The sequence below is a fragment of the Chlamydotis macqueenii genome, chromosome 3, assembly GCF_036417535.1.
Source record: "Chlamydotis macqueenii isolate bChlMac1 chromosome 3, bChlMac1.mat, whole genome shotgun sequence".
Lineage (NCBI taxonomy): Eukaryota > Metazoa > Chordata > Aves > Otidiformes > Otididae > Chlamydotis > Chlamydotis macqueenii.
In genome coordinates this window covers 34,561,419-34,588,817 of record NC_141558.1, presented here as the reverse complement: position 1 = coordinate 34,588,817, position 27,399 = coordinate 34,561,419, and the positions used below count along the sequence as shown (strand labels likewise).

General features: G+C 36.6%; 1 protein-coding gene across 3 annotated transcripts in view; it reads right to left on the bottom strand.

The window, feature by feature from the left end:
• SENP6 (SUMO specific peptidase 6) overlaps nt 1-27,399 on the bottom strand; it is an 82,614-nt gene that overhangs the window by 14,060 nt on the left and 41,155 nt on the right. For 2 of the 3 annotated variants that reach the window (XM_086745064.1, XM_086745065.1), the window contains 13 exons: nt 22,459-22,526; nt 21,806-21,948; nt 19,085-19,487; nt 17,978-18,210; nt 15,317-15,487; nt 14,356-14,398; nt 11,736-11,915; nt 7,330-7,556; nt 6,625-6,731; nt 6,415-6,531; nt 4,597-4,719; nt 4,249-4,341; nt 706-1,139 (listed from right to left, as the gene is read on the bottom strand). In XM_086745064.1, coding sequence (XP_086601190.1) covers nt 706-1,139; nt 4,249-4,341; nt 4,597-4,719; nt 6,415-6,531; nt 6,625-6,731; nt 7,330-7,556; nt 11,736-11,915; nt 14,356-14,398; nt 15,317-15,487; nt 17,978-18,210; nt 19,085-19,487; nt 21,806-21,948; nt 22,459-22,526 — 2,342 coding nt within the window. Of the gene's footprint in view, nt 1-705; nt 1,140-4,248; nt 4,342-4,596; nt 4,720-6,410; nt 6,532-6,624; nt 6,732-7,329; nt 7,557-11,735; nt 11,916-14,355; nt 14,399-15,316; nt 15,488-17,977; nt 18,211-19,084; nt 19,488-21,805; nt 21,949-22,458; nt 22,527-27,399 lie in introns of those variants that run through there. The other variant, XM_086745067.1, reaches the window with a different exon arrangement.

The window sequence follows — 27,399 nt, the reverse complement described above, 5'->3', positions numbered from 1 at the left end:
GAGCAGAGAAAAAATCTTTTCTAATTCCTTCATCTACCTTCAGAAGTGTGCCAGCTCCTTTGTTCACTTTGGTATCAGCACTGTTACAGATCACTGAAATCAGCCTCCACAGCAGCAATGCATGGAGAAAGCCTCTCTAAATGTAACACTGAGGTCATGTGACATTATTATTATTATCAACATCATCATCATCATCATATTTATTATTATCTTTATTATTATTATCATTTTCTTCTTACTCTTTTTACATACCTTCTATCAGGATATTAAAGAACTTAATGGTGTTGAAGCAAACCTCAAATGCTAGAAGACACTGAAATTAAGGTCACCACACTATCTTAATTCAGTTCCCCCGTGCACATACGTTATGAGGATCCAAGGTCAACTACTACTATTCTTTTCTTAACAATTACACTCTTAAGTGATATCTACAAAACAGTTTTGTGTGGAAAAGGTCACAAAACTGAAAAATTAATCTGATTTAGGAAAACTGTTTTATCTCCAGCCCTTTGCTGTGAGAGTTATGTCAACAGCCACAAAATAATTTTATATGAAACGGCTGTAACTTACTTACATTGCAAGCACTCAAATTGCAGCCACATACAAAACTTTCCAAGTATGAAGTTTACACAATTGCGAAAGTAGTAACAGATGTCAAATCTCCGAAGTTTTCATTAAAATGTGCGTATTTTTACCATTACATACCCATAGATTGGCTAGCAGCTGTGAATTCACCCTGTATACCATTCTCATCCAGAGTCCTATGGTCTAGTTTATGGCATGCGGATTCCACAGTGTTAGGTTCTTCCACATCACTGTCTATTTGATTTAGTTTTTTGAAAGCACTTTTACCCCTACAAGGACTTCTTCTACAACATGAAGACTCATTGTCCTCTGTTTCAGTGTTTGGGTCAATTAAAGCTGTATTGTACTTTTTGGTCAACATCTTCTTTGCTGTGGACTTGGAAGGTGAGTTTTGTGCATCTATTTCATTTGGCAAAGGAGATGGTGTGTTGCTTTCTCCATCTGAAGAGGAAGATTTTATCTGTGCTCCAGCATTTTCATGATAGTGGGGATTTGGTTCATATTTGGGTTTTTCTAAACCAGGAAAACAGATGACAGCCAAAAACCAGTGGGCACTGCAAAGGAAAAAAATACATTAAAAACTAGCAATTACATTAATGCTTATGGTTAAACCTGAAGTTAGTAAAAAACCAAACCAAACACTGAATGCACGCATAAAAACCAACAAACTGTGGCCCCCATAGTTATCAAAGATAGACTGCAATAGCTGTTCACTTTTCTAAGCAGGTTTTACTCAAGCCTTCACAGTCGTTTCTAAAGGTAAGACTAGTCCATGCAAGTAGTTACCAACAAATTCATTAATACGATGCAGGTAGCTGAAAACAGGTGCTGTCTAAGAATTTATTTCTACTTGCTCATACTTTATATATTATTTTCCTTCTTTGAATTAAAGCCTTTTTAAAAAAAACATTTTCTTTATTACCACATGAATTAAGAGATTGTAGACTTCATGTTTTATGGTTGTACAAAGTTTTCTAGTAGTTCAGCACTAACAACACAAGTAGTCAGATCTAACAGTATAGCTGAGTTGCACATATTCTTCTGCCTATGAGATCTTCCAGTTTTGACACTTCACATTTTTAAAGAAACCTTGTCAGCTCTGAATTTAAAAAGGCGAGAAAAGAATGTTAGTAATGCCATCACCATGACTCTTGTCCTCCTCACCCTTCACAGTACTGACATTCTAACCCTTTCAGGATCAAAAATAGTTATATTTCCCAGCACAAAATAAGTTTTGCTCCAGTTCTCCATTTCTCCTTGCCTCTTCAGATTTCACTGACTTGCCACTCAATCACAAATGAAGCAGCAGCAAATTCAGGGATTGAGGCACTGATAGTAGGTATCAACTGACCCAATTTAGAAATTTTCTGAAAGTTCTCTGATTCCCTGCAGTAAATAACTAAACAGAGCCTAGCTGTGTATTACGCAAGCGAAGCCACATTTACACGTGTTTTAGAAAAAAGAAAAAGCAGTAGCTACAAATGTATGTCTAACTGACATATTAAAAGTCAATTAGATGACTAGGAAGCCTAAATTCCATCGAAACTCAGTGCCAGGTAAAGTAAGTGGCCTTTGAAAGCAACAGCGAAGTATGGAAACATTTTCTCTTGAATGATTCACCACACCTAGTACATGAATACATTAAGTATTACCAAACCCTGGAATTTGAGTGTAATCTATTAATATAGGCTTTATGTACCAATTATGTAAATAGATTAGCAAATTAACCTGGATCTAAAAAGAAAATAGCCTGTAACTTTTAAAAGAACAACCTATTTCCATTGGAGACTTGAACAAAAAGGACTGTACTGACAAAGGACACTGATGCTGTCATGGTTAAATCACTCATACTGTTCTGAAGTTAATTCTCCCCTAGATTCATCCTGCCCACCTCCAGCTAATGCAGTTTGACAATTTGTTAGATGAAAGCCCACATTCCCTAAACTAGTAGTTACTGAAGAGTCTGGAAAGATTTTCTGGAAGTTGATACTTCTTGTAGTTTAGTCCTGCTCCAGACCAAACTATGCAGTCTCTTGCTCACTCCCTCTACCCTCCAAGGGAATAGGGAGAGATAATACAATAAAAAAGGCTCAAGGTTTGAGATTAAGAACAGAGAGAGATCCTTGAAGTTACCGTTACAGGCAAAATAGACTTGACTTGGGGAAAACTATTTGCTTATAATTAAAACCAAAGCAGGATAATGAGAAAGAGAACAAGGTAACTTCCCTCCACTCCTCCCTCTTCCCAGGCGTAACATTATCTCTACCTCCTTCTCCCCCTCGAGCAGCACAAGGGGAAAAAGGGAATGGGGGTTATGGTCAGTTCATCACATACTGCTTTACACCACTCCTTCCTCCTGGGGGAAAGAAGTCCTCACAGTCCTCCCCTGCTCCATTGTGGGGTTTCTCCCACGGGCTACAGTCCTTTGTGAACTGCTCTGGTATGGGTCCTTTTTCCACTGGGTGCAGTCCCTTCAGAATGGCTGCCCTAACAGGCCCTCCACAGGCCACAGCCTCATCAGACCTCCACCTGCTCCGGCGTGGGGTCCTCCACAGGCCACAGCTGGATCTCTGCTCCTCTGGGGGCCTCCATGGACTGCAGGGAGACAGTCTGTTTCACCGTGGGCTGCACATGGGCTGCAGGGGAATCTCTGTCAGGAGCAACTTTGCTCCTCCCCCTCCTTCTTCATTGACTGCAGCTGTTCCTCTCACAAAAAAAACTCTTCACAACTGGCAGGCAGATGCATCTCAGGTTCTCTTCAGATCTCATCTCTTCACTCCTTGCAGCCAGGCTGGGCCGAATTGGGCCCAGACGGCTGCCTGGCTGGAGGCCAGAGAGCGAGGGCCACAAGGCCGACAAGGCTTGCGACTCCACCTCTCTGCTCTTGCCCACTTCAGCTTCTTCACATTTTTTTCCCCTTTCTTTCCCCTTCTTAAACACATTATTGCAGAGGCATTATCAGGGAACATTCTGCCACCAACTGGCTTGGCCCTGGCCAGCAGTGGGGCAACCCTAGGCCCAGCCTAGTTCACCAGACAAAGGGGAAACTTCTAGCAGCTTCTTGCAGAAGCTGCCACCATAGCCGCACCTCACTAAATAAAACCAACACAATACTGAAAAATACCTGCAAGTGCCTTCAAGTTGCAAACACTGGGAGAGTCCAGACAACTCAAGGCTGCATATAAACAGCCTGCTTCCTGACCCAAGAAAATAGCAGGACAAAAGGATATAAAGAATAAAGCTTCCAATACAGGGTAGTAGAGATTCTCAGTTGCATTTTCTTCCAATATAGGTTTATTTTAACTAAAGGACAATCTCATCTATACCAAAGAGATGTAATTAGAAGAAAAAGGACTAAACAAGGTAAATCCAAAAGCTATCAGTGACAACAGCTTAGAAGAACGAACTCCAGAGAACCAGGTAAAGCCTAGAAAAAGTACTCAGAAAAGTTCATTTTTGCTCAGTCTTTATATTGTCTGATACTTTTTATACTACAACAATGCACTTAAAAGTCTTACATTACTATATTGTTTTTATCACCTGGAAAAATATGTTTATTCTCTTATTTTTTAACATCAATTCACACTAAAATATAACTTTAAATTTATAGAATCACAAAGCTTAAGCCTTTACCAAATGTGATAAATAGTTATGTTTACTTACGCTTCATTAAGGGGAACAAAAATGAAATCTTTCTCAAAAATGTCAACATGTCGTGTCCATGTTTTTACTCGCCCATGTCGTTTTTGCTGTATTCTGCAAGAAGAAACCAACACACAATTTGTAGAGCGGCGTATTTTAATTGAAAAATTACTTTTCCAGATATTTTAACCTTAATAGCATCTTAAGATTTTCAAGGCATATTCTATGTTTGTTATAGATCTCTATGCTTCCTAGAGTTCTAGTAGTATAATAATATTGTCTGTAAGGATTTTATCTCTGTAAAGTATCTGTTCTTGTAGTCTTCACTTTACTTAGCTCTTCATTAAACTGACTTAACAATAGACTTACGAAAGGTTTGAAGTTTCATGAATATTTCTTCTCTCTCTTTGATTAAGGCGTTTATAGAAGAATGAACTGAACACATGTATTCTATCAGCATCTTCTTTTTTCAGTTTTTCAAGTACCAAATACCTAATTAGTTTAAAAAAAAAAAAAAAGAAAAATATGTGGAGGTGTTACCTTGAAGGATTCATCACCAGATGACGCTGGTGATTAAACAAGTGCCAACAGTGCTACCTCTCCACCAAATTGTTGCAGCCTGTCACAAAACAGCTATAAGAATATTAAAGCTAACTAACCACAGGAATTAATTAATGCAACATCAAAATTTCAAGGTATTCATAGAATCATAGAATCATAGAATGGTTAGGGTTGGAAGGGACCTTCAAAGGTCATCTAGTCCAACCCCCCTGCAAGGAGCAGGGACATTCCTGACTAGATCAGGTTGCTCAGAGCCTCATCCAGCCTGGCCTTGAACGTTTCCAGGGATGGGGCCTCCACCACCTTTCTGGGCAACCTGTTCCAGTGTTCTATAACTCGCATCGTAAAAAATTTTTTCCTAATTTCTAATCTAAATCTACCCCCCTCTATTTTAAAACCATTACCTCTCGTCCTATCGCAACAGGCCCTACTAAACAGCCTTTCCCCATCTTTCTTGTAGGCCCCCTTGAGGTACTGGAAGACCGCTATCAGGTCTCCCTGGAGCCTCCTCTTCTCCAGGCTGAACAGCCCCAACTCTCTCAGCCTGTCCTCATAAGGGAGGTGCTTCAGCCCTTTTATCATCTTCGTGGCCCTCCTCTGGACCTTCTCCAACTGGTCCATGTCCTTCTTGTGTTGGGGGCTCCAGAACTGGACACAGTACTCCAGGTGGGGTCTCACCAGGGCAGAGTAGAGGGGGAGAATCACCTCCCTCGACCTGCTGGCCACGCTCCTCTTGATGCAGCCCAGGATGCGGTTGGCCTTCTGGGCCGCAAGGGCGCATTGCCTGCTCATGTTAAGCTTCTCATCCACCAGCACTCCCAAGTCCTTCTCCTCAGGGCTGCTCTCAATCCATTCCCCGCCCAGCCTGTATTTGTGCCTAGGATTGCCATGACCCAGGTGCAGGACCTTGCACTTGGCCTGGTTGAACTTCATGAGGTTGGCACGGGCCCACCTCTCCAGCCTGTGCTTTGCTCAATCAATAAGTTGTTCTGCTGCTATTGTATTTATTTTAATATCATGGCAAGAAAACAAATTTGCAAAGAGTTTGTTACAGAACAACCTAGCTAGGAAAGACCCATACTTTGTAACTGAGCTACTACATCTCCAAACACTTTCAGAGCAATGCACTAATTTTCTTTTCACCTCTAAAATACTTTATTAGACTGAAAATTGTCCACATGCACCTCATGTGTAGCATAAACACAGCGGCATGTAACAATTTAATATGCTTCTAACATCTGCAGCACCACTGACATAAAAAAGTTAATTTATATATTAGGCTACTCAAAACAAATGAAATTCCAGAGAACACAAATACTCTGGAAAAAACAATAGAACTTAAAAATATATTTTTTTTTAATCTTTCAGTTAAAATTCCTCTACAGATGCTACGAAATTCTAAAGAACCTTTTTTCCAAGTGAGAACAATTTAACTGCCAAACAGTACAGGAGAGGAACCAAAACTTATTGCAAAGATGAAATGAAAAAAAAAAAAAAATCTTTAAAACTAGAGCTATACATAGTTGGAGACCAAGTGCTACCAACTGACCTATGAATTTTTAATGTCAGAACTTTTCAAGTTTCCAAGTAAAAGATGACTAAAAACTGACTTGAAATAAAACTTACTTTAAATAAAAATCAATAATGACATCATTTAAAAATTCTCCTTCATTTAGACAATGGAGGTCTTCATTGGTCACAGAAATACCACCCTTAGCTGGAGGAGGTGGATAAACTATCAACCTGAAAAGAAAGATACATTCAGTAATAAATGTGAAATGCAAAAAAAAAAAAAAAAAAACCTGAGAATTGTTACAGTGCAAAGAAATATCTTACTTTTCTATAGGACCAATAAATACTGTATGTGGTTCTCCAATTTCTTCATCATCATCAAAATATGGTAATTGTTTATTTCGCTGCTGCACTTTGGACTCAGAAACAACCTTAAAAGAATGAAGTCAATATTAATTTGCATACTGTGCTTGAACTTACCAAAAAGGTAATTAAGCTTTGTGAAGTCCAGCAGTGTACTATTTATTGCTTTTGAGAAGGACTTCATGTCTGGTTTTTTTCCATCTATTATACTTAGGTCTGTATTCCTTTCTTGCAGAGCCACAAAACTTTCAAATTCTTTAAGAGGTAGTTTTGTTTATAGAAAACATTAACTAAATCTAACTACAACACTGTAACTTTATTTCTTGTTTGAAATATTATAATTTTACCAGTAGATGAATTTGGAAACAGTTATGTTGTCTAATTATAGTAGAAATTTCTCAGCCCTTAATAATTTTTAAATTACAACATTATTTGTAAACCATTATACAACCTTACAATCAAACTAAACACACTGAAAAGTATTGTGAATGCTCAGAGTTTTTCCCAAAGTTTCGTAAGTCACTACGGACCAGTCTGGGAATCCCCGGATAAAAGCTAGTAGTTGTTGAGGGGTTTTTTTTCGGTCTAGTGACTAGCACACTATCTTTAGTGTATTTGTAAACTGCATAATATAATGACTTGTTTTAAAACCAAAAATTTCATTACATTTTTTATTTTGTTTTCTCTGTGAGATGGGCTTCCTTTGGAATTGTCTTCCAAGCACTTAGTAAATGCAACAAGCCTGCCATTGGCTTCTTCAAAGGAAATTTTCACAAAGAAGTCAGAAATATTATTTCTAATACCAATGTCAGTAATTATTTTTTCAAATACTGAGTTTGCATGAGGATCAAGACCAGTTTCAAAAATCAAAATAATGTATTGTTCTTCCTGACCTACAAAAAAGCAGAGAGAAAATTATTAATTTAGAAACAAAATAAAATATGCTGCAGTTATAAACAGATTTCAAAGAATCATGGGCCAACATATGCACACACCGCTGATGATACATACAAGCAGTAACACACATGTATGCAGATAGACAGATGGATTAACTACCAAACCCTTTTACCTACTGTCATGGTTTTGTTAGTGAGGGGGGGCCTAAGGTGGTAGCTTCTGTAGGAAACTGCTAGAAGTCGCTCCCCTTTGTTCAGTGGACTTGGCCGGGCCTAGGGCGGACCCACTGCTGGCCAAGGCCAAGCCGATTGGTAGCAGAATGTCCCGTGATAACGCCTCTGCGATGACATATTTAAGAAGGGGAAAACAGAAAAAAAAAAAAAAAAAAAAAAAAGAGAAGAGAAGATGTGAAGCAGCTGAGCAGGGGCAGAGGTGCAGAGGGGGAGGCGTAGGCCTCATGGGCCTTGCAGGCCTCACCCTCTGGCCTCTCGCCAGGCAGCCAACTGGGCCCGACTCGGTCCAGCCCGGCTGCAAGAAGTGGAAAGGAGATGAGAAGTGAATAAGATGTAAAAAAAGATCCTAAGAGACATCTACCAGCCTGTTGTGAGGAAAGGCTGCAGACGCCAAGGTCAGTGAAGAAGGAGGGGGAGGAGTAATGCAGCTCCTGGCCAAGATTCCCCTGCAGCCTGTGGTGACGACCATGGTGGAGCAGGTTGTCCCCCTGCAGCCCATGCAGGTCCACGGAGGAGCAGAGATCCACTTGGAGCCCGTGAAGGACCCCGTACCGGGGGAGGTGGATGCCTGAAGGCAGCTGTGGCCCGTGGAGGGCCCGCTGGGACAGCTGTTCTGGAGAGACTGCACTCCATAGAAGAGATGACCCATGCTGGAGCAGTTCCATGAAGGACTGTGGCCCGTGGGAGGGACCCCACAATGGAGCAGGGGAGGAATGTGAGGAGTTCTTCCCCCAGCCATGAAGCAGCGGCATGAAACAACATGTGATGAACTGACCGCAACCCCCATTCCCTCTTCCCCCCTGTGCCGCTCGGGGTGGGGGAAGGTAGTAGAGATAATGTTAAGCTTGGGAAGAGGGAGGGGTGGGGGGACGTTATCTTGTTCTCTGTCTCATTATCCTGCTGTTTTTAGAAATGAATGGTTTTTCCCAAGTCGAGTCTGTTTTGCCCGTGATGGTAACTTTAAGGATTTCTCCCTGTCCTTATCTCAAACCTCGAGCCGTTTTTCCTTATATTTTCTCTCCCTGTTCTCTCAGAAGGTGGGGGAGTGAGAGAGAGGCTGCGTAGTCTGGTCCTGATCAGGGCTGAACTACGACACCTACATTTGCAAAAAAAGTGCATTCAACTTCTGCCTTAATCTAGAAATGTTAATTATTATACTTGATAAATTTTTAAAATACATTGAATGCAAAACCAAAATGTATTTTGAAATAAACAGCTTCTCCGCTTACTGACAGTAAGACTCTGTAATCAATACTTTCTTTTTCTTATTATAGTTGCTATCCTATTGTTTCAATACAATTCCAGAAATTATGTATTCAGCATAATTTTGTCTCTATATAGGGAAGCACTATACTCTAATTTCTCCCAGGTCAACACTAAGAAGTCTAGAGCAGCTCTCAAAAATCAATGAAGATACTTTCATTTGTGGCAATTTATTAGAAAAGGAGAACTGTATTAAGAATGCAGATGGGCTTTTGTGGTTTCGATGTTTATTGTAAAAATGGCTTTCATCTACTTAACCCCTTCAATATCTACACAATATTTTATTTTAAAATATTTCAGCCTAGTTTTCTCCTACTTTCAAATAGAAGTGATTGCAAAAGGGGAAAGAAAAAAAAAAAAAAGAACTAAGACAACATACACTAAATTAAACAAGAAACAGTATATTCTATATGAGATCCCATGATTCAGGTAGATTCATGGTCTGTCCTGATCCTAGAAGGCCATACTATAAATATTATTGCTTTTTGAAAATTTTACATATTAAAGTGACTAGAGCATGTAAGCCTACAGGTCCCCAGTCTTTTAGCTAAATCAGTCTATAAGAATCATTTTTACATTAATATACAGCACCCACATCTACATGTCAGCTCTTTTAGACAACAGAGATCCTCAGAAACAGTGACAGGTTGAAAAAATACTACTGTAACATGGGGTAGCCAGCAAGTAAGACGCGAAACTTAAACTACTGCTTAGAAACTAAACTGAATAGAACAATGTACTTTTTTTCCATCCTCTCAGTGGTGAGACGACTGTTTCCAGACTTAAATGGGAAAATAAGCATGATACTTTTCTACTTATGCTGTTGGGTACATACGTACGAAAACCTGTAATGACAATTTCACAAAAGAAACAGTTATTTTTCTCTGATTAGATTTCTGTAACTATAGAAACAGAAATCCTTAAGGAACTCAAATCCACTGGCAACCAGTTTTCATTTCTAAAAAGTATGCATCCGAACAAGGAAAGGAATGTAAAATGTCACAGTCATCAAAATCTTAATCTCCTTATACAGGTAAAGGGATTGTATCACCTAGAAGAGCAAAGCCCTGCTTTCAGGTCCTGTAACCAAAGCAAAGCAAAACCTCTCTGCCTCCAGTAAGCATTCTGCAAACAGAATAGCATCAGGCATTCTCCATGCTTACTCTTGCTAGCCCTGTATTTCTTTTGTTATAGTAGCTTAGCTTCAACAGGTCAGCCTACACCTTTTCCAAAAGTTGGAGGATGTGAGCTGGATCAATCAGCTATTGTATAAAAACCACCCGCTTACATCATCTGAAAAATAAAAAAGCAGTAAGGTTGTACTACGTGGCATTATTTAGGTAGTCAGACGCAAAAATAGGATTGAGGCTGCAAATCCCAGTCTCACATAGCTGGCTAACTCAGAGCTGCAAGGACCTGTTTTTCTGGAAGTGAAGAGTTTCAGACACATGCACAACCATTTCCTTTTGGTTATTCTTAACTTGGCACGCTAACTGTTGTGAAAAATAATTCTTCAGCAGCAGATTTCCCAGTTCACTGCACACAGAATTTAGGTGTCTAACTGGGTTTTAGGTGTTCCTATTTTAGCAACTAGGCATCTACACAAATTGCTTATACAGCTATGGATTCAGGCTCAAAGTAATTTCATTGCTCACAAAGCAAATGGCAACTGTGTTAGCACAAAGTACTCCTAAGTATCAAGCACAATAAAGCAGTTGGGTGTAAAACTAGCTCAGCACCACAGCCTCAGAGGGAAAAGCTGGGGAGAGAATGGCTGAGAGGCATGCTAAGGGAAGGATTTATTACCCAGACAACTAAGGAAGCTTTTCCTTTTTTCACTTGTGAACACCTGTGTTCACCTGGGGTGTAATGCCTGCTCCCAGGATTATCTCCAGCTCCCTCGCATGCTTTCCAATTACTTTTGTAATTTTAATACTCCTTACAGCTTCTACTTGTTACAGGAGGTGGATGAGGTTATTATGTGCTAGAAGCACACAATTTTGAGATTGTTGAAAGTATTCTTCCTCTGTTTGAATGCATAATATATCTATGAAGCTGAGTACAAGTATACATAACCACAAAATTTAGCCTAAGAAAAGCCTATTCAAGGGGAAGAGGACTCTACGCTATGTTCAAAAAATAGTGTGCATATTAAGATACTAGAACTCTGGAGAAAGCTGTGTTGAAATTAAACTTAAAATTAAGATACATGAAGACAATCCACTTATTTTCCAAGCAGATATTTATCAACATCACTACAAGCATATGGGAAAAAAAAACAAGCCAACCCACACAGTTTCTACTGAAACTAAGGCCTGTAAGGAGAACAGCACAGAAAGCAGAAGTAAGGATACCAAAAGCTGTCATATAAATGTAAATGCTCATATACAAAAGCTAAACAAACCAATTTGCTTTCATTCAGTACAAATACTAGTGAAAAGAAGTTATACTAAACTGACTATATGTTGTAACTAGCATGCATCTGGACAGACAGAAGACTAGTTTTGCCAAGCTGTTCTGAACTGTACTCATCAGCCTGAGAAGGTGATCGTGTCTGGAAAAAACACTACACCTGCCTCAGCCAGTGATGCCAGTTTTATTCTTCAGTGCACTCAGCCATGATCCAAAACATGAAAACACAATTTAAAGTGAATAGTAGACTAAACGTGTTTTACTTACTGTCTCCTTTACACTCGTACCAGACATTATCTTTACTCATTTTCAGTTGATCTCTCAGACTACTACAGGTTGATGGTACTGTTTGTAGGAAAACTACTGGTAATTTTCGGACACTACACCATTCACATTTGGTAAGTTCTGAAGTTTTCAGGTTAAGCTCTCGGATATCGCTTTCCGATTCTAGAAGAAAATAATGACATTGTATTATAGTAAAAATATGTAGGTTTCCTTTGCAATTTCCCCCTTGATTTTAACAAGAAATCAGTATGTGCTCATTAACTTTTAAGAAAATTTTTAAAAACCTGAAATTAACACATATCCAGGAAGAGATGTCTGTTAATATCCTAAAAGATGAACTGAACTCCACTGTTACCTGTCAGGAAAGTAATCAGAAACAAACGGTTTCCCTCTCATCAACTTTAATTTAGTTTTTATTCCACAGAAAAAACAGCATTTCTAGTGACAATTTAAGTTTGCACCTATTGCTATGACACATTTTACAATAGGTTTGTAAAACTTTCTTTGTAGATTGCTCTTTAACAAAGTTCCCTTATGAAAAATAACTTCAAAACAAAGAGGAGAATAAACACATTCAGAGAAATAACCGGATTGCCTGAGGAAAATAAGCTCTGCTTATTTTATTGCTCTCAATTTACTACGACAGAGAAGTGCCAGCAACATGGTAAATTTTTAGCAGAACATCTGATGCTGCCAATGCCAATGTTGAGTATTTTGTGGGTTTTATTGAAATAGTAAAAGGGAAGGAAAAATGCGTGAAGCAAAGTTATTTGAATTTAGTGAACAGACCTAAAAGTTCAATGCCAGTAATTATTTCAAAAAATGGTTAATGGTAGTCACTTATATTTTTAGTTAGTGGTAGCTTCCACCATTCTACCACACTTAAAACTGGATTCAACCCATTTAACAGGCATACAGGTCCTTCTAACAGTGTCTAGATAAAAGGTCCTTGCCAAAACATGAGCTAGTTGGTCTTCAGAGAACACTCTGAACCCTTGTAACTGTGTTTGCACTGAAATGAAGCACACTGAATTTCACGTGAGAGGAAGACTGTCTACTCTTCATATTTGTCCTTTTGCATTAAGATAGGCATACATCTCACCATAAATACGTTAACCTGTGAACAGTATTTCCTGTAATACTGACAAAAGGCAGACAATAGGACTTATCCATTAAAGGCAATGTGAATAGTTTATGTGTTAGAAACAGAAAGCTGTTTCCTTGAAACACCGGTTGGGAGTTGCAGAAAACTGAAAAGGGGATGCAGACAGAATTTTGAGAACTTGACATATATTTATATGTGCAAAAACAAGCTCAAGGGAGGACAGTACTGTTGTTTCTCCAGCTGTTCAAAGAATTTGCCTCTCACTGAAAAAGCATGACTATCATCATCAAGCTAAAGAAAAAAAAATAGGTGCAAGTTTTATTTCAAGACCCTTATTTGTATTAAAACAAATCATGCTATGATTATGAAGTTAACAGAAATGGAGCTAGCTGGGAATACATCCATCTTCCTCTAGATGCAAAACTAAAAAAAATTAAATGCAAGAGTACTAAATGTTCCAATAAACACAGCATTTAATGAGTCACCATTTTTAAGCTATTGCGTGATCAAGTCCCATGGAAATAATGTCATTATGCAGCTGTTTTGACTAAAAATTCATAGATGATGTCTACAAATTTTACTAAGCTTTCCAGAGTGTTTTTAAAAAATGCATTTACTGTATAAAAACTGGTAGTTTCTGTGCATCTATGTTTTAGATGGAACAGAAGCTTAAATACTCGACTGAGTGAAGGCTATGCTTATTTTTACAGGTTGAGAGACATCTTTTTACATAGAACAATGACAAAATGCAATAGTTCTCTTTTACAAATAACAAAAGGCAAAATCAGATAGGACTGCATCTTCATGGAAACTTAACACTAACAAAAGGAGGCAAAGCTTCTTTTCAAGCCCAAAGCAAAACCCTAGAAAAGAAAGCAAAGAAAACAGAGCAATAGTTCTAAGCTCACCATTTCCAAAACTATGTCACTAAACTTCTTTCAGTAACACAAAATATACAACCTATAGGCTACAGAAGAAAAAATTTTGAAGGGACATGTAGACATGAAAGGTCTAAGATAGCTGTGTGGTTTTTACTTTCTACTTATGCATCTGAAATAAAAGAACTAATAAAGTATTTAAGAGGTAACATGTTTTACAGGAAGTTACTCTTGTATATTCTTTTTGTTGACAATCATCACCAGAATATCTACAGCTCTTCAACTAGGATGAAGGGGAAGAACTGATGACCCAGTTGCACACACACTAGAAACTGCTAATTCCTGCTATCTGTGAATTTTCTTTCTGTGAGTAGAAGGCAGAGATAATGTCAAAATCTTTTTTTTTTTTTTTTAATTCACTAGGCAATTCAGGTCAAATTTACACTCTCTTTTTTTTTTTTAATCTTACCTGACTACAGGCACCCAGTAAAATTTCTTATATACATAACAAAACCAGAATCGATATTTCATTATGATTCACTTGTTAATTCTTTTGACAAGGTTACTTCATTCAAAATACATATATCTAGTATTAACATAAAATGAAAGATATACTAACCTTCCTGACTCTCTAGGCGTATTTTGATATAATCCAGGCAAAACTGTAGAAAACAACACAACAGTAAGATTTCAAATCTTCTCCAAACCAAAACTGACTTAATGCCTTTTAACTGTTAGTAAACATACTTCAATTGACTAAGTATTTCAGTAATGAAAATTTTAAAATAAAAAATATAAAATGTAAATTTTTTTCAAAAAAACAAAGCATACATTTTAGCATAACTCAAGGAAGCAAGTATATTCTTTACTATTACGTGTCTCTTTCACTCATATTAAATGTTGAAACTTAAGATCTCTCCTAAGTACTCTGTTTTCAAAAAGGTTTAAAATACTCTGAAAATTACCACGAATTATTGGGGAGAGAGAGGGTAATCTTCAAAAGAAGATGTCATGTACCAGTATTTAAGCAAATCAAACAATATGGTTTTGCAGGTAGATGGAAAGAATAAGTAAAATGTCGCTGCTGTTTACGTGGTAACCCCAGCAAGATGTGTGCATTTTACCTGCCTTACTGCATATAACATTCAATATCTCCTTGAAAGTCTTCATGTAACTTAGAAGGTTAACAAAAAAAAAAAATACTGTTCTATAGAAGTAAAATTATTCACCTGCAGTCACGTGTCTTCCTTCCACCTATCAATATCCATTTTTTGGTAGCTGTTGCCTTCAGTTCTCTTAACAAATGCATGCTAATCCATAAGCCCACCCCCAACAAAAATAAACAGGGTGTTCAAGGGTTTTGCAGGCATGATGTTTCTATTAAACACCACAACTAGATCGTATGCATTAGTACATAATTATATTTTGGGATCCTTTGGGAATCACAGCCTTTGAAATTAGAGGCAAACGTATGGTTTCACAGACAAAGAGAAAGGCAAAATATTATGTTGTTCAAGTACGAAAATAACAACATCCATAAGAAACTGAAAGGAGATTGGCCAAATAGCAAGTTTACTTACAATCACAGGTTCCACTACCATTCTTCGTAGCGTTCCTATTCGTATACTTCGACAGTTCAGAATGACACTTTCACAGGAATTTTGGTAATTTAGAGGTACAGTCTCAGTTACAATCTCTTGAGAAATAATTTTACGACGTTTTATTGGAGTGTTAGATACAATGTTCCCAAACTGAAAAGTAATTTTCAAGGTTTCAGAATATCTCACTAAGATATATTGCTAAAATAAGCTTGTTAAAAACTAGTGACTAGATTTTCGACAACTTTTCTCTTGGTCAACAGGATTATTCACTAAACCATGTACCTCAACCATACAGAGAAGGCAGAAATTTTCTAAAGGACTTTTTGAAACACCTGAAGATGTTAATATTGCCAGATTCAAGAAAAAAAAAAAAAAAAAGCTGACGCTTGTAGACATTTTGTTAACATTTACAAATCACAAATAATACTTCTAAAATTGCCAAAACCAATTTAGTTTTCATCATTTTGAAAGACTATGCAGATTGTCAAAACAAGGTTATTTTAAATATATTTTATTTATTTATATAATACCACTAATGCTGTAAAAGCACCACAATATTAGTGGTGGGTGGTTTTTTAAGTCCAAGCTTCTGGCAACTGAAAACACGGAGTTATTACGGAAGTACAGTGCATACCACATTAGCAGAAGTAGAATCTTCAATAAATATAAATAAATAGCCAAATCAAAATTCCCTAAAGCAACTCCACAGAACTATTAAGATATTTTTAGGTCAGAAGACTAAACACTGAAAGAAGGCCATGTGGAGTTTGGCCCCAGTTCAAGAAAGTCTCAAGATGCTGACTAAAGCTGTAATATCAATGAAGTCTCCTGTTTACCAACAGAACAATCTTACAAAAACCTATTTAAATGGAAGAAAGCTGGTTGATAGCTGTCAGACTGTGTTATTGCTTATATTGCTCTACTTTGCTGAGGGATTTTCTGTACACTAGTCTTTTCTTTGGTATTTATACTGTTTCATAAAGCTGTCCATTAATAAATAATATTTTTTGTTACAAAATACTATTAAAATCCCACAGGAAAACATTTTAAGACAGTCAGTATTTCTATTAAGACTAAACCTTGAGAATTATTTCAAAGACCCTAATCACTAGCTTATCTTGGCCATAATTCAAAATATACCTTTAGATGCTTCGCTTAAATACAGTGGAGAAGGCAGAGATTCTACATTCCTGTAATTAAAATATTTTCCTAGGACTCTTGTTGAAGACAGCTTTTCATTTTTGTCTGCTGGATCATCTACATATTATTAACAGCTCAAAACTCAAATAACGGCTCAGTAAATATTAAAGCGGTGCTATACTCAAGTAGCCTCTTCAGTAAAGAATTAATGAGTATTTTGAGAGACAAACTAACGAACAAAGCTTCTTAAGGCTTCTTCTAAAACATCTGATAAAAAACACTGTGATACCTGCAATTCTTAGTAGTTCTGTTGAATCAATGCAAAGTTTGGTTTAAATTTCACACACACAAAAAAAATTCTGTTTCCTTTGTTTTCAAAAGCAAGCTCTTTTCTGCTTTTGTCTAAAATATGCAGTTTATCTCCAATGTTATTTCTGGTTCTTAAATACTAGTGAATAGGAACATATGGATATACAAAGGAAAACATTTGGAAGAGTTTCAGAAGCCTTAGACATCAGTGCCTTCACAATGCAATGCTTTCAATTAATCCAGCCCAGAACGCCAGAATAACTGAAATTCGAAGCTATTTATCATCCAAGCTTTTAATCCCACAGCTCTACTGTAAGCTAGAGGTTCACAGCTTTATATTTAGTGGTGAATAATTATAAACATCCATAATTTCATCAATTACAGCACTACAACGTTGGCTTCTGAATCTCAACATAGCATGAAGGTTTTGGCATCGTTACTTCAGCGTTCTAACTCAGAAAACACAAAGCATTTCAGACTGCGGATGGGAATCTGATCAGATGCTCCTGTGAACACAACTCACAATAGTGAAACTGGACAAGTGACCCAAAACCAGTTTTAATCAGCACTATTAATTCAACACAAGTTGCCACAGGGAACTTATTCTTCTTAATGGTTCACTGTTGAGGTGAAAGCTGTCCCCTCTGACAGCACTTAAGGAGTCTGCTCATGGTGAATTTTTTGTCTTTGTTTATCTGATTGTTGCAGTGGTACTCAACTAAAAAACAAAAGCTCCACCATGAAATCCTTAAAATAAGTGCTATTAATTGGGACAGTTGTCAAAGTATTTTAATTTTTAAAGGGCTTCTATTGTTCCTAGTATCTCTTTTCACATTTAACTTTGTATGTCCAAAGTTTTACCAGGCAACAGCTGGTACTGGCATTCTTTGGTAAACAAAGTAGGCCCTTGAGTTTCACAGTGATATTCTGCCCAGTCTCAAAGCGTATACATTCAACACAGAAGCATCTACGTTAAAAGCATAATTCAAATAATTATGAACGCGTGTAAACATATACTGCACACATCTTCTTATGTTTCCAGTATTATGTAGAGCAGCGATATAACTCAGTGAGCTGCTGAGTAAAAAAAGCAATCAAATATAGTCAACTTCTGACAATGAAACACAAGCCTTTACGTTTTCCATTTACTATTTGATTTTTGTTTTCTTTAAACAAAGTATTAAATAGTACCTGATCTTTCATTCTTGCTTTTCTTGGTAGTGTGACTGCAATTTCTGTATCTGTTGTTATACTACCTATTCTCTGTTCTATTCCACAACTGTTTTCCTTTAATGCTGCTTCCACCTTTCCTGTAGAAGGAGCTGGGGAGGAGCGGGCTGAATCTGCAGGACGAGGTGAAATGCTTTCCATTCTCCTAGTGCTGCCACTATCCTCCTCCTCATCATCATCACTAGACAAAACAACTAAACAGAAAATATTAAATTCTCAACCACTACATTTTTCTGTAACAGAAATTTCTTTTCAAGCAACAGCTTAAAAAGTAATTTATGTATTTGTCCTGCAGTGCCAAAAATAGTCCACATTTATCATTACATTATGCTTTTATTAATGTTTATTCGGAATCTGCTTGCAGGAGCTCTCTCCCTCATTTTTTATTTCTCATAACTAATTATACAAGAAACAGGAATCATTAATCTGTCTCTAGACACAGAAGTGAAGCCATACATTTCTTGGTTCAATCAAGAACTGACAGCAAATAATACAACTTAAGAGAAACTGACAAGAGAAATATAACTGAAATTGTTCAAATCAGTAAAGCAACATGGTCTAGTAAACTAAGCATGGAACTAGAAACATAATTTCCCAAATTCCAGTTCCTTCCTGCTTATAAATTAATTTGAGTTTATGCAGAGAAAGCACAAAAATTAACATTTTACAAATTATGAAATTTAAATAAATAGGAAAACCTCCACAGTGTTCAGATGCGTAGCTCAAAAGGAAAGAGGGAAAAACATAATATAAAAAAATCAAAGACTGTCTTTCCCTTTGGGAGAATGAATGATGGAATTCTGCTAAGAATGCTTTTTTAAAAATTATTAAGTGTAAGTCTTAAAACAAACAATTCATTAAATAATTTTTCCCCAATATTCATCTTTCTCAGAGAGTATGTCAGTATGTGAAAAAGATATTACAAAAAGGTCTGTCTCTCTTCCCCAAGAACACACTCACAAAGAAATTCCATGCAAAATCAGTAATGCAAGCCTGCAAGGACAGTTCCTTCATTATACAATATTTCGGGTTTACACTTCATGGCTATATTCATAAAAAGGTACTTACTTGGATCATTTAGTTCAGATGGTCTTGTACTCCTCTGTCTTAAGCTTCCTGTAATTTTAGGATTTTTTGTCCCAGTTATAAGACTAACTTTTCCATTTTGTCGTAACATAGAATGTCCTACAACTTCATTACTCAGTAGAATATCGGTTGGACCTTTTCCAACAGCAGAACTATAAAACTTCTTTGTGTTGAACCCTGTACCTGAAGATTTTTGCCCTGTTGAATTCTGATGTATTGAAGAACGTGATAAAGGTCCCACAGATTCATTTAATGTCACAGTTTGTCTGGAGACTCTTTGCAAATCCTTTAGAGAAGCACTTTCACAATGTCGGCATTTGGTCTGATTTTCATTTGCACGCCCACAACTTGGGCAATTAGTAGAATAATCAATTTGTTCCAACAGCTAGAGGAGACACACATACACAAAATCAGTAACTGTCTAAGTACAAAGATACCATTTCCAAATCTTACATTTAATTTCTGTTCAGAATGAAGACTGACAACACTATATTAGCAATTACAGTAACCAGAGAAAGCAAACAATAAAAACCAGGTTTTTTTCATTTAAGAAAATGAAAAATTATCTAAGAGGAATAAATGTAATTTGTCATAGTTTTTAAAAAAGTGATTAATGTTGGACAAATCAGATTTTCTTTCTTGCCTTTTTTCTTTCAATACGTAAAAGGTTGTACATCGTTCAGATATATATATCCATCAGTAAGAAAGTTTGGTTACATAATTTCTGTAAAAACAGTTTCATTGGATGAAAATAAAGTAACCTAAGGATCCCCAGAGCAATGCTAAAGAGGACTAGAAGCAACCTCCTAGGTCATGAAGTTCATTTGTCCTCCCAAGAGATCATCTAACAGTCTGGCAAAAAAATCACTCCAAAAAAAGAGAGAGAGAATAAAAAAGAAAATTAAATACACTTTGCCTAACCAGCAGCTGGTTACGTCTGTAATTCCTTCGGCACAAAACGACAACCAACACTTTTGAATTGTTCAGAGGTTCCATAAATCTCTGATCGATCATCTGCATGCTTTTGCAACTCATGACTCATGAAAACACATATGGTTCATGACAAACATAAACCATTTTGTTAAATCCCTTTACTGTAATAAAAGATAAAATGCTTAACCTGATTAAAAAAGAAAATAAAGCCAAGAGTTGTGCTAGTGAATTCAGTTGGAGCAAGATCTGTTCCATATCCAGAAAGGGTATCCACAAACTATACAATCTTACAGGATCATAACTATCCTATGGGATTGGAGTGAAGGTTCATCCAGCCCTGCCCTGAACTTCCAACAGTGGCCAGCAACAGACTGTTGGGAGCACAGGGAATAGGGTAAGGATCTAGTAACTACCTCCTTACTTGATGTAATAATTATCAATTTAGACATCTCCTGAATCAGTGGTTGAATATAAATCAACTGGTTTAATGATGATGTAGCATGACAAATTTTATCAATCCCTTTTTGAGATCTCATAATACATCATATGAAACAAATGAGGGTTTCACCTTTTTTAGGCTTACTGTTTGACAGTTTTACCACAGGCATTCAGCTCCTGTGTTTGAGAAAAAGTAACCAGACTCCATTCATGGCTGTTGGTGTTCTCAAATTTACAGATTTCTAAGATATGCATGTGAAAAGTACCAGATGTAATTATCAAATACTGTTTACAAGTGCAGTCTTACCTGACAGGACATAAGTAGTAAATATTTTACTTCTTTAAACAAACATAAACAAAGTTATCAATTGAATGATTAAAACAAAATCCACAGAACTGTAATGTCTTTTGTTTTTAAGTGCTTTGTTACTTCATTACTTAGCTCTTATAGATCATATCTCTATAGATATAATATGTAGATCAAAAACGCAGCTATTAAAATTTACAAGTAACACCATATTAATTAACAAATATATAATGGAAGTGCTTAAGAGTAGCACCAAGTGTTTCATCCTAAAAAAGAAATACAGGCTGACTTACTTTCTAATACACAAGAGCAAATACAAGCTGACTATATGTAACAATCACAGATCTATTTTTATTTTTTTTTTTTAACCAAAATCTCCTTACAGGAAGTTCTGCTTTGATAGTCATATAGTGTGGCCTCTATGTGGGCATTACGAATCTTCCATAATAACCTGGGAAGACGATAAGAAATACAGAGAGCCTTAAAAGAATTTCCAAAATATCTTAAATCTGATACTCAGAAAAGATCCAGACAAAATATCCTGGTTGGCTGCATCTAGACCAGAGAATGCTGTTTGGATACCTGTGCTAGTTTCACTGAAAAAGAGAGCAACTTAGTAAGAAGTACTTGCATCTTTGTTGTATCTCTGTCTTTACTGCTGTAATGAGTACGGAAAATCATGACACCTTAAAAAATAAAAAAAATTGCCAAAGAGTAAAATATTATTCCTCTATTTCATAGACAGTAAACCAAATTTATTAGTTCCTGTTTTATCAATTATCCATTCAATTTAAACACAGGTTGTTTTGCTTTCCAGCGCAGCAGCTGTTTATTCAAATCAGAAAATAAACATTTCATAGCTAGTATTAATACTTACATATCTCTATCATAATAATATTTTTTAAATTTATGTAAATCTTTCTCCCAATTCTAGGATTTTTACAGTATCAATTTTTTTTACAACTGAATGCCTGCTTCTAAAATACACATCAAAGAAATTTAAATGTTTTTAAAATCTAACCCACCTTGAACTGGGTCAAGCATTTTTTTGTAGAAGATAGAGTCTCATCAGATTGATATGAATTGCAGTGACGTTTCTGTTGCACCTTTCTCTTAATTTCTGATTCTGACTCTGATTCTGACTCTTCTGTGTTTTCCATTATACTGTCTAGGAGGGAAAAAAAATATGCAAAAACATTAACAAGAAATGTCTACTTATGCTGTTAAAATTATGATCAACTTACTTTTTCACATATACTAACTTGAACTAAACATGAACACCTTTTTAAACATCCAACAAACTACACTGCTTCAACTGCTCGTGATTTGTTGTATGAATAAGAAAAAATTGCCCAAAGTAACTTTGAAAATGTTGGTTTTTTTAATACTATTTCATTGTCTCTCGGTGACAATTTGTAGCTTAGCATCTTTGGAGGAGGCACTGGACCTGAAAATCTATACTACCTTCACCACAATTAGAACGGAGCGTCTGCTACCGAAAGTAGAAGGGGATCTGCTAAATTATGCTGATGGTAGTTTTCACATGTAGAATAACATGATACAAAGATATAAACAGACACACTAAAAGTTACACAAAGTTTAACAACACATCCACCCAAAGCAAATATTCAAAAAATTATTCTGCTCAAAAGAAATGAGAACTCTAAGCATAACTTACCCAGTCCTTGAGACCGTGGTAATCTAATGTGGTCTTCTACTTTCTGAAGCTGAGGTGGGTATTCTTTTCTGGAAAATAAATTAGATAGATGGTTGCTCTTTTGACAGACACCATTATAACTTAGCCACAATTATACTTAAAATAAACCCAAAATGTATCTGAAAGCTACGAATAAGTAATTTCTCCTATTACATGCTATTTGTAAACCTTAAAAAATATTACCAGAATGCTAGGAACAGCTACAGTAACGGGCCTAGAAACGTTAGTGATCTAAATCCCCTCTGATAGCAATCAACAGTTCATGAGTCTCTCACTTTCAGACCCATCTTCAAAGACTAAAGCCTGCACCATCTTCTCCTCATTCAGGAAGTATAAGATAGATACTTTTAAAATCCAAATCCAGAAAAAAAAAACATTAGTTTAATACTAAAGTAGATTTCACAAGTTCCACAACTTCAGAAGAGAAGACTGAAAACAGATGAAAGAGATCTGATGGCAAAAACTGTTATGGCCAAAAAATAAAAAGAACAAGACAGAAGACGGCATAGTTCCGAAACCAGGACATTGTTTTTAAAATATAATAATATAGACAAATTAGTGGATAATAAAACTTTTGTTGGTACAATATGCATAAATACACATATCACATTTTTGTGCAAACTAATGCACCATAAAGTATTATAGTAGGATTTTTTGAGTCTACTGAAAGACATTTTCCGTGTCCACCCAAGCACATCAAATCATGCTACTACCAACTTAAGACTCCTGAAGCTCACTGCATCTCAGTTTCTGTTTGTGGCAGTTCTCTTTCTCACCTGTCTTACCCTGCTCTGCAGCTGTTCCTGTTATAACAGATGACGGCACACACCTGAAACACAGGAGGCCTTGCCAACAACTTAAACAGAAACTGTTTTTATTGGCAAGTTAAGTCAGTGCACTGGGCTGCAAGTCACATACATCCCATACTGCTACCTCTGATTAGAAGGACATTAATCAACAGCAATGGAGCAAAGAAAACAGCTGTAGGCAGTAACGTGTCAAACTAACAGATAAACTTTGGGGATCCCAGCTGACAAAAATTTGGCTATGGCTGAAACACACTTCAGCACTAGGCATAAGTTTTCATTTCTTTCAGCATGGCACTTCCTAATGCATCAAATTACAAAACCTTTGAATTTTCTGCATTTCTAGGCAATATTTCTCAGTGCTTTACCATATTTTATTATTAACTGACATTTTTGGAACAAGATTAATCTACAATGCCCTTTGGGCTACTTCTTACCAAATTTGGCCCTCTAAATGTATTAGCCCACAACTAAACACCAACATATTTTATTGTGTTGAGGAGCTGCAGCGTGAAGGAAAATGCAGAAAGAAGGAATGAGAAACAAGCATGACTGGATTGCAACACAGAATGTAGAGATGTCACAGTACTTTACTATGAGTGCCCACAAGCACATCACAGATGACAGATTAAGTAGTTTATGTTACTGATTGTGTCAAACATGTTTCTGAAACAATCCTGCTCCCCCAAAAAGCTGTTGTTTTGTTTTTTTAAATTCCTGCACACCCAAAAATGGAAGCAAAATCAGAAACTCAACATTAATATTTGTTCATAAATTAAGCGTATTATTTTCTTAACACTTTCTTTAAAAACCCAAATCACAGGGGATTATTTTAAAAGGCAAAATTGGTGGAAATATAAGGCAGAGCTCAAACTAATCATTACATAATGAGAAGCTGCTACTATAAAAATCAATGACAATTACATTCTAAAGTCCAGAAAAAAACTCTGTAACATCATTATAGGAGATTTGAAAAATACAAACATTGTCATAAGGGTGCATGAGCTGTTTGACACGTTATAATTATCTTCCAGTAGTATTTCATAACATTAAGTCTTGCTTTGAACATAACCACTGCTAGAAAAGCTACTTTCTGTAAAATCTGTTAAATATAAAATATTTAATTGATATTTAAAAGAATCAATATTGACACTATTTGACATTGAATTTAAAGCAATGATTTAGATTTACAATGTCTTCTAAAAATTAGTGTGACAATTCAAGGTTTCTGGACATTTATAAGTTATGATTTTTCTTCTGAAAATCACACGTTTGTATTATGTTTTTAACATGCAACATATATTTATCTTTTTAAGATGATAAATTAATTACTTAGCATATATTGCTAAATAATTTTTGACAAGAAATTGGAATACAGTAGCATTATTTACCCTTGTCCGAATTTTGTGGTACCAGCAGTGACGTACACTGATATTTATTAAATGGCCAAACACTTGCAAGAATACTCAAGAGTTAGCGTAAAACTAGTATCTTTCTTCTCCCCCAATAGAAGACTTTTACTTACATCTCACAATGAACCAGTAACACCCAAATCTAAGTTACAAAAAACAGCTCCAAGTCAACTGAGGCTTCCCAACACAGTTTTACTTGGTTAGCAATTCAAGGTCAGGTTTGAAGTTTCTTTGAGTTAAAAAACAACAGCAAAGACAATTTTAAACACTACTTAATTGTAGATGTCATCTGAAAAAGACACTTGCCTGGAGATAGTAACAGCCCTCCCACAAGAAGGCAGCAACTTGAAGTGCCTCCTACTAATTTCCTTTCCTGAAAAACCCACACACAAATGAAATGGCAGAGCCCAGCACTACAAAATTTTTACTGATGACAAAATGAAGCCTCTCCCCTCAGCATGAGGATTGTCGCCATTTGAACAGCTGCAGATCCACTGATAACTTCTCTAGTAAAGTACTTCGTACACCGAGTGGTTTAACTGTGTGAGAGTGCAGAAACTATAGGGGTTTTTATTAATCAAACATGACACTTATCTTTAAAAGGAATACTTGAAAAATAAAATAATTATTGTAAGATATTAAAAAATAAAACACTATCTACACACTGTGTTTAATATAAAAAAAACCCCCAGAAATACAATATTGATTGCTGTTCCTGCCATCCTAGCAAATATTAAAAATAAACAATTTTTTTTTTTTGGCCTGTTAGGTTTCCTAAAAATATTTCTTATGAGATTTAGATTTTGCCTGAAGAACAAAGTTCCATGCTCAGAGATTAAAACATTTCAGGCATCTCATTTCTCTCATTCATTATAAGCAGTACTGATTTTAATACCTTTAAGTACAAGGAAGATAGACCAGTATTTGACAATGCAAGCTCAAGAGGTAGTAAAGCATCAAATAGCAAAATACTAGACTGCAGAGAGTCCTGAAATTTTGACACATCTTAACAGTCAAATAGTATAGCATTCTTGAGTAAACATCTTTTGCCCAGACAGAATGGTGTCACTGATTTAGTATTTTCAGCACACATTCAAGATTACTGCCATAATCCTTTGCTGATAAAATTGCACCTTACTATCTTCACTTTGGGCTGGTAGACAGACCTCTGTGACACACTCCAGCCGAAGTGAAATTTTCATATTAAAATTTCTTCTCTAGGGGAAAAAAGAAGTGGGTGGGGGGCAGGCAGGACAGGGACAATTTCTGTCTATGCCAGAAAAAAAATAAACCCAAAGAAACAACTGGATCTGGGAATTTATGACACACTGCTGTCTTTGATCAGAGCTTTCAAAACTACCCATGATCTGGTTTGAGTCACATCAAAAATACCACGCACGTGCAAAGCTGCACCAACTCCTAACTTGTTGAGGTACAGGGTCAAACAAGAGCTGTGTTTAATGTACAGCCTGGCTCTCTGAGAGGCTGCCTTTCTCAGCCTTTCCTCACTCTGCCCCTGTATACTGCTCCTTGGAGGTATACCACAGCAGGCAGGCTGTTGGTTTCTACATCATTACACAAAAACAGAGTAAATCATGATACGACAGGAAGCACCAAGCTGCTGAGATAAGACTTACATTCAGTGTGTCTTATAGGAAAAGCAGAGTACAAAAATCAAAGGCTGAAAGAGAGATGGAATAGCACAGCGAGCTGTGTTTTTAGTACACAGGTCAGTAACCCCATTTCACCCAGAAAGCCAGGAGTTGCAGCTGCACTTACCATGATGGTAGTGATTAAATTTAGCAGCTCCTGCCTAAACCATCTTCCCCTGCTAAGAAGGCAATAAAAAGCAGAGAAGAAAAAAAATAACATATCCAGTAGTACTGGACTATGAAGCAGCAGGTGTCCCAAAGGGAAAATTAAAATCACCAGCATGCAACTCAACCCTAGTCTTCCTGTGACATACAGTATCAAATTAAAAACATTAACATCTGAATGGTTAACTAATAACATAAATGCAGGTCAAAGAAAAACAGGAAAAAATACATTAACTCAAAGCCCAGGCAGCAAGAGGATGAGAGGGTGATCTCCAGGAAGACCTTATAGCAGTCTTCCAGTACCTAAAGACGGCCTATAGGAAAGACGGGGAGAAACTCTTCAGGGCCTGTTGTAATAGGATGAAGAGTAATGGTTTTAAAATAGAGGGAGGTAGATTTAGATTAGGTATTAGGAAAAAAATTTTTACAATGAGGGTGGTGGAACACTGGAACAGGTTGCCCAGAGAGGTGGCGGATGCCCCATCCCTGGAAACATTCAAGGCCAGGTTGGACGGGGCTCTGAGCAACCTGATCTGGTTGGAGATGTCCCTGTTCCTTGCAGCGAGGTGGCTCTAGATGACCTTTGAAGGTCCCTTACAACTCTAACAATTCTATGATTCCATGATCAAATCCCTTTTTAGAGAGCCAAAACTAACTGGTGAGTATCTCTTTGATATTTCTTTTAAGAAATAACAAAAGGCAGTAAAACAGAAAGGCTTGATTTTACTACTCAATTTGAAATAAATCTAGAAAATCCTGAATTCACAAAGAACAGATCTACACTACATTTCTGTTATTTCTATCATTATTTGTTAAACATTATATACACTGTTTAAACAATTCAACCTGATATCAAGCATATACTGC